Source organism: Symphalangus syndactylus, chromosome 12 (genome assembly GCF_028878055.3).
Source record: "Symphalangus syndactylus isolate Jambi chromosome 12, NHGRI_mSymSyn1-v2.1_pri, whole genome shotgun sequence".
NCBI lineage: Eukaryota > Metazoa > Chordata > Mammalia > Primates > Hylobatidae > Symphalangus > Symphalangus syndactylus.
The window spans coordinates 91278428-91296391 of record NC_072441.2 but is presented as its reverse complement, the minus strand read 5'-3'; the positions used below and the strand labels follow the sequence as shown (position 1 = coordinate 91296391).

Genomic DNA, 17964 nt, shown 5'->3' with positions numbered 1-17964 from the left:
GATATACATCCTTATTCGTATGACAATTTAATTTATGACACACCTAGCACTCACAACTAGTGTCAAGTGAATTCATTTTTCAGTAAATGTTACCTGGATACATGCAAAAGAAAATATTAATCAACCACTTAATGAAAAAAAATCAATTTCCTGTGGATTAACAGTGTTATTATATATGAAAGGCATAGGTATATAATTTTGAAAACATATAGGAAAAAATATGTATGATCTTAGCATTATAGATAAACCATAAAGGGAAAACTGATATATTCAGCTACCTTAAAATGAAAATTTCTGTTCATTAAAAGATATCATAAATATTCAGAAAAAACAAGAAACAAAAACTGGAAGAAAATGTGTGTAATATGTAGAACTGACAATAAATTAGCATCTATGATATATAGAAATTTTTAAAAATCATTATTTAATAAAACCAAATAGAAAAAAAATGGACAAAAACTGAAACAGCTACTTTGCAGAAGAAAAATCACAAAGCAAGGAAACAAAAAGATGTGCAATGTTTGTTATCAGGAAAGTGCAACTTAAAATCATGAGCCATCAATCTCTATTTTGCAGGCTGGCAAACACTGAAATGTCTAATCATATTAAAGGATGGCAAAAATGTGAATCAAAGGAGACTCTTGCACACTGCTGTTGGGAATACAACTCAGAGACAAACTGCAGGCTCTTAGAGCACACATTTCTTGTTGCCATCCTCTGGGCCATTTTTCTAGCACTTCTATAGAACAGGTGGGTCCTGGCCACACATTCTCATCACTAATAATTTTTTTTTCCAAATTTTGGAAAACACGCACGAAAGCAGCTTTAATGACTGGGTGGATTATGCTGTGGAAATAGGTGAGAGAAAATGCATTAATTAGGAGACATAAAGAATGGCCATTATGGAATAGCAAAAAGAACTGAAGGGTAATAATTTGTCATTTGCTCTCTAAAGTTTACACTTCACAAAGGAAGTGTAAACTTCCTGGACTTTTACCTGGAAGTCTCCAGGTAAAATAACAATAATAATAATAATAATAATAGACAACATTTATTAAACAATTATTATATATAACAGATGTTATCCTAAAGTATCGTAATGACCTCCAGACAGATATATTTCTATGAGAATGGTTAGCCAACTCAGAGAAATACTGTCTTCAACTAACTTCCCTTCACTTTGGTTCAACATTCAGTAAGGGACTTTATTATTATTCATTAATGGTTCTAGAGTGACCTTATTGGAAGGAATAGGCATTCTGAGTATCTTGTCCACATTACATCCTTGATTTTCCGAACTTGTCTCTTGAAGGTGCATGATATAAGCCAGTAATTTTTGGATTTGTTTACTCCTAAAGATTAATGACTTTTGAAGTTCTTCAACAACCTTATCATCTCAATCTACTGTCACATATTTGCCCTATCAAGTTTTCCTTTATGTTATTATCTTTATTATTACTTTACCCAGGAAACAACAATTATAATTTAGAAAGCAGTGTGGTGTCATAGGAAGAACATACAATTAGGTGACTGAAGACTTTACCACTTATTAGCTAAGTAAATTTGTTTTTTCATCTGAAAAATGGACATCATAAAATAATATTTACTACACAGGTTGTTGTGAATGTTGAATGAGCCAATGTGCTTTGTGAATTCTAATATGTTATGCTTAAGAGTAATTATGAACGTAAATTACTGGACAGATGCCCTTTACCATGATCCCTCAAGTGCTTCATGCAAACTGCTCTCCTCTGCAGAGCTCCTGTAGGTCATGTGGTGGGAAATTTTTAAGTTTATTTTGCCAGTGGGGAAACTAACATACAAAGAGTGGTAGAAACTTGCCTAATATGAATGAAAATAGAACCTCTGTCTCCTGGTTCTTGGCTTTGTCCTCTAGATCAATGGTTTCCAAACTCAACAGAGATATTGTTACATTGTTTTGTTTTGTTTTAGGTACCTGTCCCTAAAATTCCAAGTCTCTGGAGTTGGGGTTTGGGAATCTATCATTTATATAAAGCTTCCCCAGTTTCTACTTCAGACAAACATTTTCTCTGGCCCCAGGTTAGTTTTCTAGAACTAGATGAGTAACTAGATGAGTTACCCTCAAATGCTGGTAACTCTTATTTGAGAGAGCCATTTGGTGTTGATTATTGAAAGAAGTATAATTTATCCAACAAGCTCTGGATTCAAACTGACCTTTAATCTGGAATCTGTTGCTCATTGATTGTGAGATCTGGAGGTAATGACTCAACCTCACTCAACTCTGAATAGCTTTATTAATATGCAAAGTAAAAATATTGGAGGAATTGAGTGGAATAACATATGTAAAGCACAATTCCAGAGATAGACTTAATGGCAGCCCCCAATAAACAAAAGCTACTATTATTACCTTAAAATATAGACTTAAACATTTACCTTTAATTATTCCCTCATTTCCTTTTGCTTTGCATGGAGCTTTCTATTTATACATTAAGTTATTCATCTGACTCAAACTTCCCAAAATATTTCATCCTGAAAAGTAAACAGTGCCAGGAACCTATTTTCAGCACTCATTTTTAGTGCTGAGGTCACAGAATACCCAACTTATTTTCTCAATTATCCATGTGCTAAAGAGTCATAAATCAGTGAACAGAATCAGAGGCAGGTGTGGAGCCTGCCCCACCTGCCATCTGTAATTATTCCATGGGCCGAATCCAGATGTCAATGGGATGTAGAAATTAAGGAGACAGCTTAGTGAGCCGGCTGTCATGGGGATGCCAGTATACCACCGCTCTAGATTTAGTTTGGTTTTACAAGTCCTAACTATCACTCCAATGATAAGAATATACTGTGTAGGTCACAAGAGGAGGTTTTGAAGGCAGCACGGAGTGGAGTACTCGATGATAAGCAAGCTATTTAAAAATTTACAATAAATAGAGAATAAAAACAGAAATAGGTATACCCAGAAATGAGTGTGGTACAAGATTAACAGAAGAAACTTTCAGAGAAATATTTGTTTAGGAAAGAGTGGTCAATTAATCCACACTCTTTGAGTAATCACCATGTGGATAAAATTCCAGGCTTGTGTGAGATGCAGTCTAGCAAAGAGTATGAGTTCTGGGGCCACATGGCCTTGGGGCAAAGTCCTGGCTCCTTTGCTTATGAGCCATGAGGTCTTGGAGTAAACTTGCCCCTCTGTGCCTCAGTTTCTCATTTATAAAAAGGAGATAATAAATTTTAGTGGCTCATCATCAAAGAGTTGTTCCATGTATTAAATCAGTTAAAATAAATCAAGTGGTATTAGTAAAGACTAAATAATAAATTGTAGTGATTTTATGCTGTGGGTATAAATAAGAAGGTTGTACATATAAAGGATCAGACTATTTTAAATTATATATAATTATATAAAATATATGTAAACTTTTGTAATATGTATAAAATAGCTATATGAAGACACTTTGTACTCCGGTAATGTCTTTAAAATCTTTTCTCTGTAAAGTGGCTTCAACCAGATCTTCCTTATTCTGATTATTTTACCCCAGCCCCCGGCACAAGGCTAGGAAAAACACCCTTGTATTCTTCAAGAGGGAAATGGCAGGAATATAGTAGACTCTAACAGGATTATGTCACATAAACTTCAGTACACAGTAAGCACTCAGGGAGTGGGAGGATGCAAATTTCCTGTTTGCATCTAGGAGTACATAAACTGGTGTCAGTCACTCTATCAACAAATAGTCATTTTCTATGTCCTAGGCTCATGTCTTGATGCAAATCAAATGAGACATGTTTCATAACCTTGAGGAACTGACAGTGTCGCTTGAGATACAATTATAAATTAATGGTCACAGAACAATGTGCTAGTAATAAGAAAAGCATGCCAGAGTATTAAGGGAATCCCACAAAGGAACATTTAAATCATGCCAGAAAGTGGGGGAAGGCTTCTCAATGTGAGTAGTCTTGAGCTGAGTTTAAAATAAACAATAGGGGTTAGCTAGATGAAGGAAAAGATCAGAAGACCAAGTTGGACAATGACAGTGGCAATTAAGAATGTGCTATTTCAGGAGCAGCAAATCTTTATGGCTAAATCAAAGGAGGATTTGTAGAAGATGAGGCCAAAAAGGGAGATTCAAAATCATAAAGAGTATTGAATATTAGGCTAAAGTTGAGAGTTTTGCAAATTTTAAGCAGGTGATAGACCAAATGTGCATCTCAGAGCAGACTAGTAGTTATTTGGAGTACATTAGTGGGTATCAGATGGGAGATTGAGAGGCCAGTAGAAAGGATAAGGCAGTAACCCAGGCCATGCACCATAAGAGCCTGGATGAAGCTTCATCTATGCAGGTGGAGAGGCAGGAATAGGTTTTCATAGGGTTTTTCTAGAGAAATTCTGCAGAGTCAGGTGACTTTTGAGTGTATGAAGTGAGTCAGAAATAGGAACTAGGGATGATTCTGTGGTTTCTAGTTGGAGTGACTCCATATAAGATCAGGCCATCACCAAGGTAGGAAATAGAGAAGGAGAAACAACATTTGACCTGGAATTTACAAACAGTCCTTAGAGTTGTGCTTTTTAACACCTTCAAAGGCATTAAAAATATTAATATTTCCTATTTGTTGTACCTTTTCCTAGAAGGCAATGGGTAGTAAAAATACCATGGCCTGACAGAGGAGAAACAAGAAGAGAAGGCAGGCAGATCTCAAAGGTATGGTGGTGAGAGAAAAAGATAAGTAAATCTTGTCTTGAATGTGACTTCACTAGAATGTGTTTCCCATAATTTGTTGTTATTGAGGAGATGTCTCAGGGATATACTGTCCTGAAAGAAGATAGCTACACAAAGACCAAACAGATTTGTGGAATAATCTAGGAATTTTACAAATAATACTTGAAAAAAATCAACAAAAATTTTCTTTGACTTTTTTCAGAAGCAACGGCTTCAAAGTTAACCCTGCAAAGTCACTCTCAAGAGGTCACTACTCACTAATTCTCACTGTCTAACTTACCACTGATTTGTGCATGCTGCCTTTACTGGACTCGTGTGTGTGTGTGCCTGCGTGTGAGCATGTGTGTGTGTGTGTGTGTGTGTGTGTGTGTGTGTGTGTGTGTGTGTGTTTGGAGGCAATTCCCTTTGACCCAAACCTTCTGGTCACCATTGACTCCCCTCCAAGAAGGGGAACAGGAACAACATGACCAGGACCATGTGCCAAGTGCCTATTTCCTGCCAGGATGCTGTCTGAGTGTGATTCCTGGAGTGGCTAACTCAGATTCCCTGTAAAATGCCTCCCCAAACAGTGGTAAAATAAAATCAAGGACAGTTGGGCTATTCCTTTATCCTTTTTGCTTTTTTCCTTCAGGTGTTAAACAACAGCAACAACCAAAGAGTCACTCTGTGGATGGTTCAATATCTAGCAAACTTAGAGAAAGAAAAGGATACAGAAAAGTGATTCTTAGAGAGAAATCTGGCCTTGGTATCTATTTCTTGCCTCCACAACTTACTTTTTACTAGTCCTTGGGAAACTTCTTACCTGCCCAGCTCAAATGGGACATGGAGACCAGCCAGGAGTAGCATGGTGCTCTAGGATAGGCACAACTGACTTATGACATGAAGACCTGGGCATATTTGGCATTTGTCCTTCCCTATCACATGTGTCTTCATTTTCTTTTCTTCTTCTCTTTCATGTCCCTCTCTTCCACATTTTCTTTCCTGTCTTTTCCTTCTTTCCCTCACTTCTTTTCTCCAGTCTTTTCATCTGTTTATCTCTTCTCTCCATTTCCATTTCTTCCTGTTATTCTTCCTTTGCTTGCTCTTGTTCCTTCTTTCTATTTGTCCCCTTTTTCTGCCATCTTTGACTAAGGTACTCAAATGTGTGAGCTCTGGAGGTGAACTTCTAGGTTTGACCTAGGCTCTACCACTTCTTTTATATATGATCTTGGGTAAATTTTTAAATTCTCCTGCATCAAAGTTTCCCCATCTACAATGATCTACCATATGCTTTAGAGTTTTGTTATAAGGATTTAATAAGATAATGTAAAGCTGTAATGCACTCAGCATAGGCAGGACATAATGTAAGATACTACTGTTTTTTATATATATATATATATGTATATGTATGTGTGTGTGTGTGGTGTGTGTGGTGTGTGTGTGTGTGTGTGTATATATATATATATATATATATATATATATATATATATATATACACATTTGAGAGGGAGTCTCACTCTGTCTCCTAGGCTGGAGTGCAGTGGCATGATCTCGGCTCACTGCAACCTCTGCCTCCCAGGCTCAAGCAATTCTCCTGCCTCAGCCACACGTGTTGCTGGGATTACAGGTGTGCCCCACTACCACCCAGCTAATTTTTGTATTTTTAGTAGAGACAGGGTTTCATCATGTTGGCCAGGCTGGTCTCAAACTCCTGACCTCAAGTGATCCACCTGCCTAGGCCTCCCAAGTAGGATGGGATTACAAGTGTGAGCCACTGTGCCCAGTGATGGGATCACAGGTGTGAGCCACTGCACCCAGCCCTACTGTTCAATTTTAAGTCTCCTTTGGAAACCTAGTTCTCTCTCTAGGCATTGTTTGCCTCCATTTGTGTGCCTTAAAAATAGAATAATTCCTGATCTGAAATCTCCCAATAATCTCTTTGCATGCAAAATTTTAAGAGTCTCATGTTCTATCGACTGAGCTAGCTGGGCAGCAAAACTTTAAAAAACTATATTCTAATTCTGAATGGATTCTAAGTCATCTCATCAATTTTTTTTCAATTTATATTACAAATAGAAGAAAATCCAGTATTTTCCTTCCTCATGTCATATTTCCATGTGACATCTAGATAAGCAAAGCAATGCATATTAAAACATCAGATGATTTAATTGGTCATCTTGTGGTTTAATGGCCTAAGCAGATTCATGTTTTGAACTCAGCCTCTGAATTAAATAAATGGCACAGTTTAGTTTTTATGATGTGTTTTTGAGTCTGGCTCATTACATGAGCCACTTTATCTGACTGGCTTTGCTCTGATGCTTTTCTTTTTGTTCACATGTTTGGCATGGGCTGATAAGTAGTTGATTTTACCATCAAGGTACTTCTTTTTTATTTCTTTTCCTTCCCCTTTCCTCTTTCATCCTTCTATAGTCACATTTCCAACTTTAAAAATCTAAGCATTATTAACATGGAGTGCCAGAACACAGCCCGAGGCATCTTGGCAAGTTATTTCTCTGTGCCTCAGTTTCCCCATCTATAAAAATTTTCAGGGGAAATGCTCATGATTGGCATCTATATCTTAAGGTTGTTGTGAGAATTAAGTGCATTATTAAGAACAAGCAATAACGAGTGTTTTTCAAAAGGTGGTCCTTGATATACATTATCTTCAGAAAAAGGGTCAGCCAATTTTTTTTTTTATTTCTTTAATAGACAACCATAAAGAAGAAAGAAAGAATGAGGGACGTAGAGACTGGGGAAACCAACACTGCTCACACTTGCTGCTAATAGCAGTGACTTTGAATTACCCTGCAGTTCTTGATAGATATTATCAAATACAGGGAGCAGCAACTATACAGTCTCAGTGAGAGTCTGACACATCTATAGTATAAGAGAAGAATGATAGTTTTGTGTGTTTTGAGGGGAGATTCTGAGAGTTTCCCCTCAAAACACACAAAATTTAGATTCCTCTCTGAATTTTTTTCTTAAAAGACGGTTGGGTCCATAGTTTTTACCAGATCCTTAAATGGATTTATTACTCAAAAGTGTCACAGATCATCTATCCTTAACACCTTGTAACTATTACTCTTACAATGGGAAAGAAAGGTCAGGAAATGGGAGTCTCATGACACAATAGACACAGCACAGGGCCTATTACTGAGGATGTGAACGTTCTATGACCTCTTTTCCAGGAAAGAGAATTAACAAAAGGGAGGGAAGGATTTTGAAGTTTGGGTAAGAATCTATAGCTCCTTTCAACTCTCTCAATTTCCCACTGCTCTACCATCTCTCAAACAGGCAGGTAACTGGAAATAAAAGAATGGCTCTGGAAGGCGAACTCTATCCCTTGAAAATTGATTGAGAATCTGCAAGCAAATCACTTAATCTGTTTAGCAGTCTCTGAAGCTAAGATTGCCTTGGTTCTATGAGTAGAGCCAAGCAGAGCAGTGGCATGAATTAAAGAATAAACAATATTCAGTTTGTGCTTTCTTTCCCAGAGTTCACTGGCACAGGAGGGATTAAAGACTCAGTATGAGTATTTTTCTAAAGTCACCCTACACCCTGATGTTTCTCATAGCATGTCTCTGGATCATTAATGTGTTTCCAAGCAAATAGTTTTGTATGGAGCGTTTATTTACCCTTGTTATTAAGATGCGTGTGTTTCACTGGAAGCATCAGCTTTGAGGCCTGTCAAGCACATGATAGAAACAGGCATGCAAAAGGAAGGAGTATTCTGTCCAGGGAGCATGAGCAGGCAAGCTCACCATTGGAAATGGTGATGAAATAACAGGGAAATACAACTGAAAAACACACTCAAAAATGTATTACATAAAATAATTTACTTCTCATTCAGAATGACCTTCTAGACCTATTGGTAAGACAGCAGTCTGTGAGTTCAGATACAATCTGAAAGTCATGACAATCATAATAGGGCAAGACCAATAAAGTTACACATTTGAAGTCAACTAGAGACAAAATTGTGGAACTGTGTATAACGGAAAATGACACTGATGAGGAACTCCAGGGATATTAAGGGCAAGATTGCTGGAGAGACAAGAAGGGTACAATTAGAAAACCTACATCTTTAATACAGTGAGATTTGTATGCATACACTCTGGTGTCTTCATTTTGCAGCCCATTATATTGGCTTAAAAGCCAGAAAGGTGCTCATGCATGTAATTTATCCTGCAGCAACGAATGCAGTGTATGTGGACGCGTGTGTGTGTACTTTCAAAGGCAGTAGTTTTAGGAGAATGAGAAGAAAATTACTTCCTGGGCATTCATTAATAATTCAGGTGATATCCTGTACCACCATTTATAAAACAATATAATAATAATAACACATACAAAATAACATCATAAATAACATAAATGAGAAGTTTTCAAGTATTTCAATGTGCCTTGAAAAGTTTCAAACAGTAATTCTCACAATTGGTTAGACAATCATTTTTTTTCTTTTCTTTTCCTCTCATTTAGTCTCAGAGCCTAAAAAGAAATGCCTCCAGTCTCTGTTAGCCCTGATGTTTGGAATGAAATTAACAGGATTCTACCTTAAAAGAGAAAACTTATGTGGGCTTTTCAAATTGTGAAAATTTGTTTCCCTCTTATAAAATATAATCTTTCCCCTGCTGCTGGTTTATAAATATAGGCATATAGCCCAGAGCCATTATAAAGAAAAAACAACCAACCACAATAAACTAAGGAGCCTCATCTGACGGCTAAGGTTCTCAGGAAAAAATGAGAAGAGCACCTTGATCAGGAGAGGAAAAAAGGATAGAGGATAAAAACAGTAACCTTTAACTTCTATGCCCTCACTCAGCCAGTAACTTATGGCAGGTGTTTCTGGCAAGGCCTTAGCTGCATTTCTTCATTCAGTTGAACATCCTGTCTGCCAACTCCATACCAACTCAGCTGCTAATAAGCATGCCCTGAGCACCCAGGAAAATAAGAGAAGGCTGGCAGCTTAGGAGCTCAAAAGTGCCATCAGTGAAAACCAGCTCAAGGGAGCTAAGGTATTTGCTCCTTAGAATAGTGCTCAAGGTGGAGGCTGCCAGTGGTCAAATCAAGCATGAAGTTCCTTGGATGCTTCTCCAGCAAGATCCATGGAATTTTACAAAACCAACTTTCCACAGGTTAGCATTTCTTTCTTAGCCTACATGGCAGTTAGTTCATTTTGCCCTGTTCAAATGTAGTATGAAAGAACAGAGATCAAAACACGCATGTAAGTACATACACATACTCTAGTTATGAGCACCTAGGGTCTTTCCCATCACTCTTGCAAAAGTGTGTGTGTGTGTGTGTGTATACATACACTCACACATACATATGTATACACAGACATCTATATACAGAAATAATGTATGTGTGTTCAATGTATATATAATATATATACATAGACATACACACAAGCACATATCATAGATCAACCTCATCTAAACATCTAGAGTCTGGAGAACGTGCTGGCCAACAGAATACATGTGCATGTGGGTGTCATGTGACATGCACTAACCAACCATCCCAAGGTAAAACTGTTGGGAGGAGGAAACTGCCAACAATCTTTGAAAATACAGACCTACCAGGCCATTATTTAGATATTTGCTCCCATGGAACCCTCAAAGAAACTTAGGAAAATTGGACTGGAATGGGGTCCCACCCTGATGAACACTCAAACACCAAAAGCTATATCTAGTTTATGAGTAGAAGTGACTCACACATGGCAGGCAGCATGAATATTAGGCTACAATGTGGATAAAGCACTGGAGCTTAATACAGATCAATATTTGGCCTCAGGTTTTTCAGAGCATAGAGTCTTGGCATTTCATCCCTCTGCCTTCAGGTGAGAATTAGGCACACTGAGGGACCAGGGAAGCACAGTCTGCTGAACTCTTGGCTCCTTTCTGCTTCTCTGCCCCACAGCTGGAAGGGTTGACCAAATCAAGATAGAATCGAGACTTGAGGAAGCGGCGGTAGGAATCCTTCTCCATCAGGTTGAAAATCTTCTTCTGGGCCTCATCAAAGCAGGTTATTGTAGGCTCTAGCATGTTCCGGCTTGTCTCTTCCCTGGTGCAAGAATCCAGGTTCACCTGAGGGGCAAAGGCCAAGGCTTCATTAGACCTATATCCCTGTTGAGGATGCAAGCCTGTATGCTTTGTAGTGACTTGTAAGTGGCAGTGCACCCTCTGTATTTCAGAAGCAAAAAACAAAAGTGACATTAGGCTCCTCCTTGGCACATGTGAGAGAGTATGAAAGGTTCAGAATGAACCTTTCTGCTTTAGAGAGAGCAGGGCAAGATCTTCTGTTCTAACAAATTGGGGAGATTCATCAGAAAAATTCATGAAGGGAGGTTATGGTAAGCCACATGGATAAAAGAGATTTTTAAAAAACTGATTTATTTGGGGTTGTCAAGATTATGATAGTCAGCTCCACTATTCTAGGAACCTTCACTACGATCCAGAGAGTTCTCTGCCATAAAAGCTTACCTTTCTGGTCAGGTTGGCTAATGGGTAGAAGGAATAGATAGAAAGTTGGGTAGAGGGAATAGGTTCTAGTGTTTGATAGCACATTAGGGTGATGTAGTTATCAATAGTTTATTGTATATTTTAAAATAGCTAGAAGAGGAGATTTGGAATGTTCTCAATGCATAGAAATAATAAATGTTTAAGATATGTGTATAGCAATTGCCCTGATTTGATCGTTAACACATTTTATGCATGTATCAAAATATCACACATACTCCATAAATATGTACAATTTTTATGTATCCATAAAAAACCTACCTCTTTGGTTGCCTGGACTGAGATGAATTCATTATAGATCTTTTTGGCCTTGGGACTTAGTTTAGATGGTGATTTGATTTTCTTGTACTCTTCACAGCTGATCCAGAAGTCAATATTCTCCTCACTATATTCAGACTTCAAGAAAGCTTTGAAAGCTGCCAGCCCACCTATGATACAGGAGAAAGGACCACAGTTGTCATCATACTGTCTGGCCTCTTGGATATGCCATTTCACATAAAGCTGAGGTACTTGGGGGATAAAGCATGGATTCAAGCAATCCGTTTTTCCCCCACCTTTTTCAAGTCAATTGGAGTCAGGTAACCCTAATCTGTGTTTGATATCTAGTGGATCCCAGTTCTACCTAATGATTCTTACTCAAGTTGGAAGCCTCTTTCAAGAAAGTATTTTGTTTCTGAAATTCCTATGCAGCTATCAATTACCGAGGTCGATTTGGGAAAGAGAAACTGAGATTGATTTTGCAAGAAGGTATTTTTTTCTCTCTTCCCTTTTTTTCTCTCTTCCCTTTTTCCTTGTGATGAGAGAGATAGTTTTCCACATGGTTCCTGCATAAACTTTTCATTGTATATCACAAAGCTCTAGGGCATATTAAAATGTTAAACAGACTGAATTTAAGACCTAAAGAGTCTCCTGAGTCTGAGCATCAGAAAGAAGCCAGGCCTTGCTGCAGTTTCTATTAGACCAGCATAATATAACTTGTCTTATCCAGAGTACCTCATCCCAGGTTGCCGTCAGACTTACATTCATGACTAATCAGGTTTTCCAGTGATTCAGCCCATTTCTTGACTTCCTCTTGGCTCACCCTAGAAAAAATAGAGAGAAACAGAATAGTTGGAATGCCATGGTAAAAAATTGGGGCAAGAAATCTAAGATCCTGAATAAAGGCAGAGATTGTATTTTTCATCATTATGACAAAATATGTTATTGATGAGGGCAATTTTTCACTAAATGTATAGAAATTTCAAATGTAGTTATGATCGCCATGAAAATGGAGGCTATCTTGATCCAAATCTGGCTTAACTAGGAGCACAACTTCCTTCTCACAGAACATCCCCATCGTCGGATAGTTAATACTAAGTAGATCTTCACCAAGGCCTTTTCTCTTACCTCTGGCAAATAACCACTTTGTCCTTCTTGTTGTGGGAAGAATTATGTTCACAGGAATCAGATTTTTGCAGCAGGAAACCTAGCCGATGTTTCATATCTTTTGCACTGCACAGAAGAGAAAAAATGAATAAATAGTAATAACCAGCTTTCTTTAAAAGATACCTAATGGTAGAGCTTGAAGAGTCCATTACTAGTCTATGGCTCAGAGACAGTTTATTTAGGGAATGGGAGTTGGAGTTGGCATGACCTCTGAGGAAAACAAGATTTCTCATTTGGTTCCCTATGACTTGTTACAAAACCTTGAGGCAGAGTCATAACACTAGTTCCTTCATCCACAACTGGAATTCTGACCCTTCAGTTTACCTCAGAAACCTCAGAAGCCTTTATATGCCCGTCATTTTGACCAACAGAATACCTTTGGTATCTTCAACAGAGTCTGAATCACTGAAAACATGGGTGATCTCTGAGTAATTTTTAGGAATCGGAAAGCAGTAGCGGCAAAAGATGCACATCCTTGCTGCACGCCCCCTTGTGGCAGATGATTGCTATTTCCATCTGTACCCCTGCTGGCAGAGGGAACTGTGGAAGCACCTCGGGAAAGTAAAAGTCTATTCAGTTCCAGCCATATATGTGGGGGGCCAAACAGTTCCTGCTGTGAGGTATAAGGCAGAATACACTGAGGTGCGCAGCTCCAGCAGAGGGAAATGGAACATGGGACTGCGAAAGCAAATGCCCAAGCTAAAACCTCAGCTCCGTGGGGCTTCTTTCTAGACAATATCTGCTGCTGCTGTTTTCCTTTTTAATAGCTACTTTAAAGGACATACACACTCTAAAGGGTATTTGAGGCTTAACAGCTATTAGGAGAAGCAGGCTAGAGTCATCACTGAGCTTCCAGCTTATTGCCACCATTTAATAGGTAGCCAGGGCACAATAGGGCTCCTGACTAACTAGAAAAAGGGGGTCTTTTAATAAGCCTTAAGCTCAACTCTCTTACTTTTTATTAAATATCCTTTTGCTTGCATCTCTTTTCATTAAGAAGGCCAAGAAATAATTTAAAAAGAGAAATACCATTTTAAAAGAAATGAATAACTAAATGTGTCTATTTGGAGTGGGGAAAATAAAGCCTCAAAGATATAAAGACATTTAGGATGGCCACTAATACATTTATGTATGTAGGCTTTCCCAGAAAGTTTGAATTCCATTATGTTCTCTGACTGCCCCTTAAATAGTATTTTCTCTTCCTCACAAGATTACTTTCCCTCTTCTGCTTCTCTGACTGATGACTGTTCAGGGGATGCAGCATCCTTTTTGATTATAACAAGACATAATCCTGAATGTTAGGGTGATTCCAAGGTGATAATGTAAGTATATCATGAAGTACAAATAGAAATGAATTCATATTTCTATATGCTGGGTCCACCTGAGATCCTAGAGTTATTGATCAATGCATGGGGTAAGTGTGCTTAGCAAGTATTCTTATAATAAAACCATAAAAATAAAAACCAAAATGACTTCAGAAGTTATTGGAGTCAGGAAATCTAGATTTGGTCCTAACTACCCCACCATCTATGTGACCTTGAGCAGGCGATGGCTCCTCTGGAGCCTCAGGCACTGGTGGTAAAGATGTTGGACTAGATGATTTGCAATTTACTGATGAGGAAAGGGAAGAGCAGTTCATCCTGCTGACATAGAGTTTACCTCCTTAGATTAGCTGCTTAACTCTTTGAGGACAGAGCTCCAATATTATCTTTTATCTGTTTTGCAAAATATTTACCAGAGGATAACTTTCTCCTGACACTCTTGTATTTTTGTATGGTTCATTTTATATGTAAGTTAACTGAAGCTTGAAGTAATTTGCTCCACTCCTTTCAGAAAATTAAGCTTGAAGATCAGAGGAACTTATTTCATAGATACTCTCTGCCAGACCCTCCTGCTTCATTTTAAAGAAGCCATCGATACTTCCATACTCCCGAATGACAGAATATTTGAAAAGTAAATGTTTTAATAGTACATAAAAATTATGTTTTCTGAGATTATTTCCAAAATAAAATTGTGGTAATTTCTACTTGCAACGCGATAAGAAAGCAGGTAGTATACCTTTAGATTGGCTTTTTACCTTTAACTGCAAGATTAAGTAATGTAATATGCACTCATTTTGTGTTTAATTTTCAACTGGCTAATATACGATCATTCTCTGAATGCATTTGTTTATACCTTTTTTGAACAAACCAAAAACAAATGAATAGCTGTATGTCTGTAAGGTTTTTTTAAAAATCAAGAGAGTATATTAACAAACTAATGTCTTTTAGATGAGATCTTCTACAAAACTATTAACTGATTTGTAATGATCAATACTTCTCAACCACACTCATATAAGACACTTCAAGAACTAGAGATGGGGCAGAGAGATAAGGAAGATCTGGCTTTGAAACTCATATCTCATTGTAACATTTGCTTATAAGAACAGAGAGAGTGAAAGATACTGCACCACCACACAGAAAGGCACTATGCCTTTCTGATGATGGAGCCAAACCTCATTCTGGGGTAGCATACAATCAGAAAGCCCAGAGCCAGGCTTCTATGTACTCCAGGGATTCTCAAATAACAGTAGTAATCACAGATGGAGATATTACAGATCACTATACATAGCCTCAAACCTCATCTCGCTTCTTAATTAAAACTAGCTTGCTTAGACCTGGCTTAAAGAACAGAAGAGTTCTCAAAACTAAGGTTACATAAAACAACACATAAGGACTGAAATTTGGGGAGCACATGTCTTAAGTCACAATATCTAGCTAGTCTTGGAGGAAAGTTAGAAAGTCGTGCTCTCCTGACCACACTGTTTCTAATTGCACAGAACTAGGTTAGTAAGTACAACATGTAAATAACTGAGAAAGTCTAGCCAAAAGTTTAATATGGTTAATGGCTGAAAGCAATCTTACCTCCTCAAGCAAGAAGCCGGCAGACCTGCAAGCCCTTTGCACATCTTATTTAACAGCTTGGAATTCGCAAGCAGGAAAGAAATGCGGCAGGAGGAGCTGTGGCTTCGGCTTTGAGCGTACTTTGCCTCTTCTCCGGTAAAGATATTGTCAGAATCCTCTGAGCGTCTTCCTCCTAAGCCTGTAGGGGTCTCTTTTATAGCCCAGCTACGACCGTCCAGCCAATCAGACGACAGCTCTGCAGTACCAGCTCCTCTGTCTCCCTCTGCCTCTCCAGCCCCTGAAAGAGATGAGGAAGAAAAGACTGACGCATCAGCAATGTTAAGTGAACGAGCAGAGAAAATCCTTCTGAAAAGTAGGGATATGGGAAAAAATGTATTCAATGTCTCTACCAATGTCAGAGGTTTAGAATTTCTAGAAAAGGAAAAAAAGTGTACAATGCTGAAAAAATATAGTTTTTATTCATATGTCTGTAAAAAAAAAAATATCAAGGAAGTTGCTTCCTGGAAGGAAAAGTACCAGCAGGAATTCTGGAGCTTACTTAGGAGCTGACTCCCAATGTCCTTCCTCTTTTGGATTAGAAGCATCATATTATACATGGTCCAAGATCTGATCCTCACGATTTCCAAAAGGGAGCTGGCAGGATCATCGTCTCCACGCAGTGATTTGCAGAAGTTGCCTTAGTTGTTATGCAAACAAGAAGGTGGAGAGAAATAGCTGGATGACAGACAGTTATAAGCCCGGCAGCATAGAGAAACTACCCTAGGAAAAATAGATTTGCTATATCTGCAATCAACCTGACTGAGAGATACTTTTCTAGAAATCTTGGTAACAACAGAATTCAACCTAGCACTGACAGTTTCTCCTTTACATGCCTGCGTCCTGTAAAAAGTCTAAACCGGCAGCTCGAGGACCAAAGGAGGGAGTAGATGAGCAAATATACACAGCACTTCTTATATCAGATGGGTTTATGTCTTACGTAATTCTAAGTCTCCAAACTGATATTTCTAAAGATAAAGAAAGAGAGATATAGAGAGAAAGAGAGAGAGCAGGCAAAAAAATATGTAGTTTGCTTTGCATATCACCAGCCTTCAAACTAATTGTAAGAATATTAAGCCTTATAGGTGTTTCTGAACACCTGGACAATCAGTATCTTTTACACACAATATCATCAACTGAAATGCCTGCATGGACAGAGTCATTCAGGTGTTTCACATGGTATAGTCATATACCAAATACCTACACCAGAGTTACAGAGGAAAGCTATAAGTGGAAGAAGGGAATTAATTGCTAGATCTGACCAAAAGAGCTTTCATTTTGAAAGCAGATAGGTTCCTGATCATAGGCTACAGTGAGCTATACTTCATATATAAGGCACAGAGGCATCAAATAGTTTAGGTGGAAGAGATGAAAAATAGTTGGGTTCCAGTGAGATGCAAAATACCAAAAATATAGAAAGAATGGCACAAAGCAATGCCCATATGTGGCCCTACCCAATACGTGCCCTTGAACATCCCACACTGCCCCCACTACCAACATGTTCCATGATTAGCAGAGCAAGGAGACAGCAGACAAATGTAAAATGGTGGAGGGACTATAATCTACAGAAGATGCATTTAAATTGTAGGATAAAGTCTCTAGCCGCCCATAAGAGGGCATTTATTAGATTAGCTACTGGGCAGCTTTTCCTTGAATTATAACATAGAGCAAATGAATGTTGACAGCCATCCTTGGTGGTGGTGTGGAAGGAACTGCAGTGCAATGTGAAACTAGGGAGGCCCTCAGACCAAGGAAGATGGACCAGGGAAATGAATCAGTCAGAACTGACATTAAAGAGGTCAGACTAATTAAAAGAGAAAGAAGGTCACTCAAAGAAAGACCATGGCCTTCTTTGTTTACCTGGGCACCTAAAAGAGTGATCACTCAAACAGATTGATTTTAGGAACATAAGTGAGTACCCAAAAAGATTTACTGATGCCTGAAATTCCACAATAAAACTTAATGTCTTGCACTTAGAATAACAGAAGCCTGATTTGTCATGAGTTAAATATAAATCACTGCAATAGATGGCACTTTAAAGACAAAATGGGACTTTAAAGGCAATCTAACCTAACACTCTCATTTCACCAAAAAGGAAATAGAGACCCAGAAAGAGAAAGTGACTTGCTGAGGTTACAGCTTCTTGCTAACAGAGCTGGGTCCAGATACAGGTGTCTCGATACTCAGTTATGTGGATTGTCCACCATGCCATCCTATCACTCAACAGTCTTATCAAATGAGATAAACTATGTAAATAGAGATATTTCTAAACTACAAAGTGCTAGTCAAATAATTTTTATCATTCTATTATACACAGTATGGAACATAACCCAAAATTAACTTTACACATTTTATTCAAGGTGTGTTCACTTGCCCAATTTGTTCTTGCTCCTTGAAAGCAGGAGCTGCTGC

The 17964-nt window shown here is 38.1% G+C and overlaps 1 protein-coding gene across 1 annotated transcript; it reads right to left on the bottom strand.

Moving 5' to 3' along the window:
* Nucleotides 1–8285: 8285 nt before the first annotated feature.
* RGS4 (regulator of G protein signaling 4) lies at nucleotides 8286–16177 on the bottom strand. Its single transcript, XM_063627189.1, has 6 exons — nucleotides 16055–16177; nucleotides 15517–15793; nucleotides 12575–12679; nucleotides 12209–12270; nucleotides 11450–11616; nucleotides 8286–10756 (listed from the first exon to the last, which is right to left on the bottom strand). The coding sequence occupies exons 1-6, from the start codon at nucleotides 16110–16112 to the stop codon at nucleotides 10517–10519; spliced, it is 909 nt and encodes a 302-aa protein (XP_063483259.1). The 5' UTR covers nucleotides 16113–16177; the 3' UTR covers nucleotides 8286–10516.
* Nucleotides 16178–17964: the final 1787 nt, after the last annotated feature.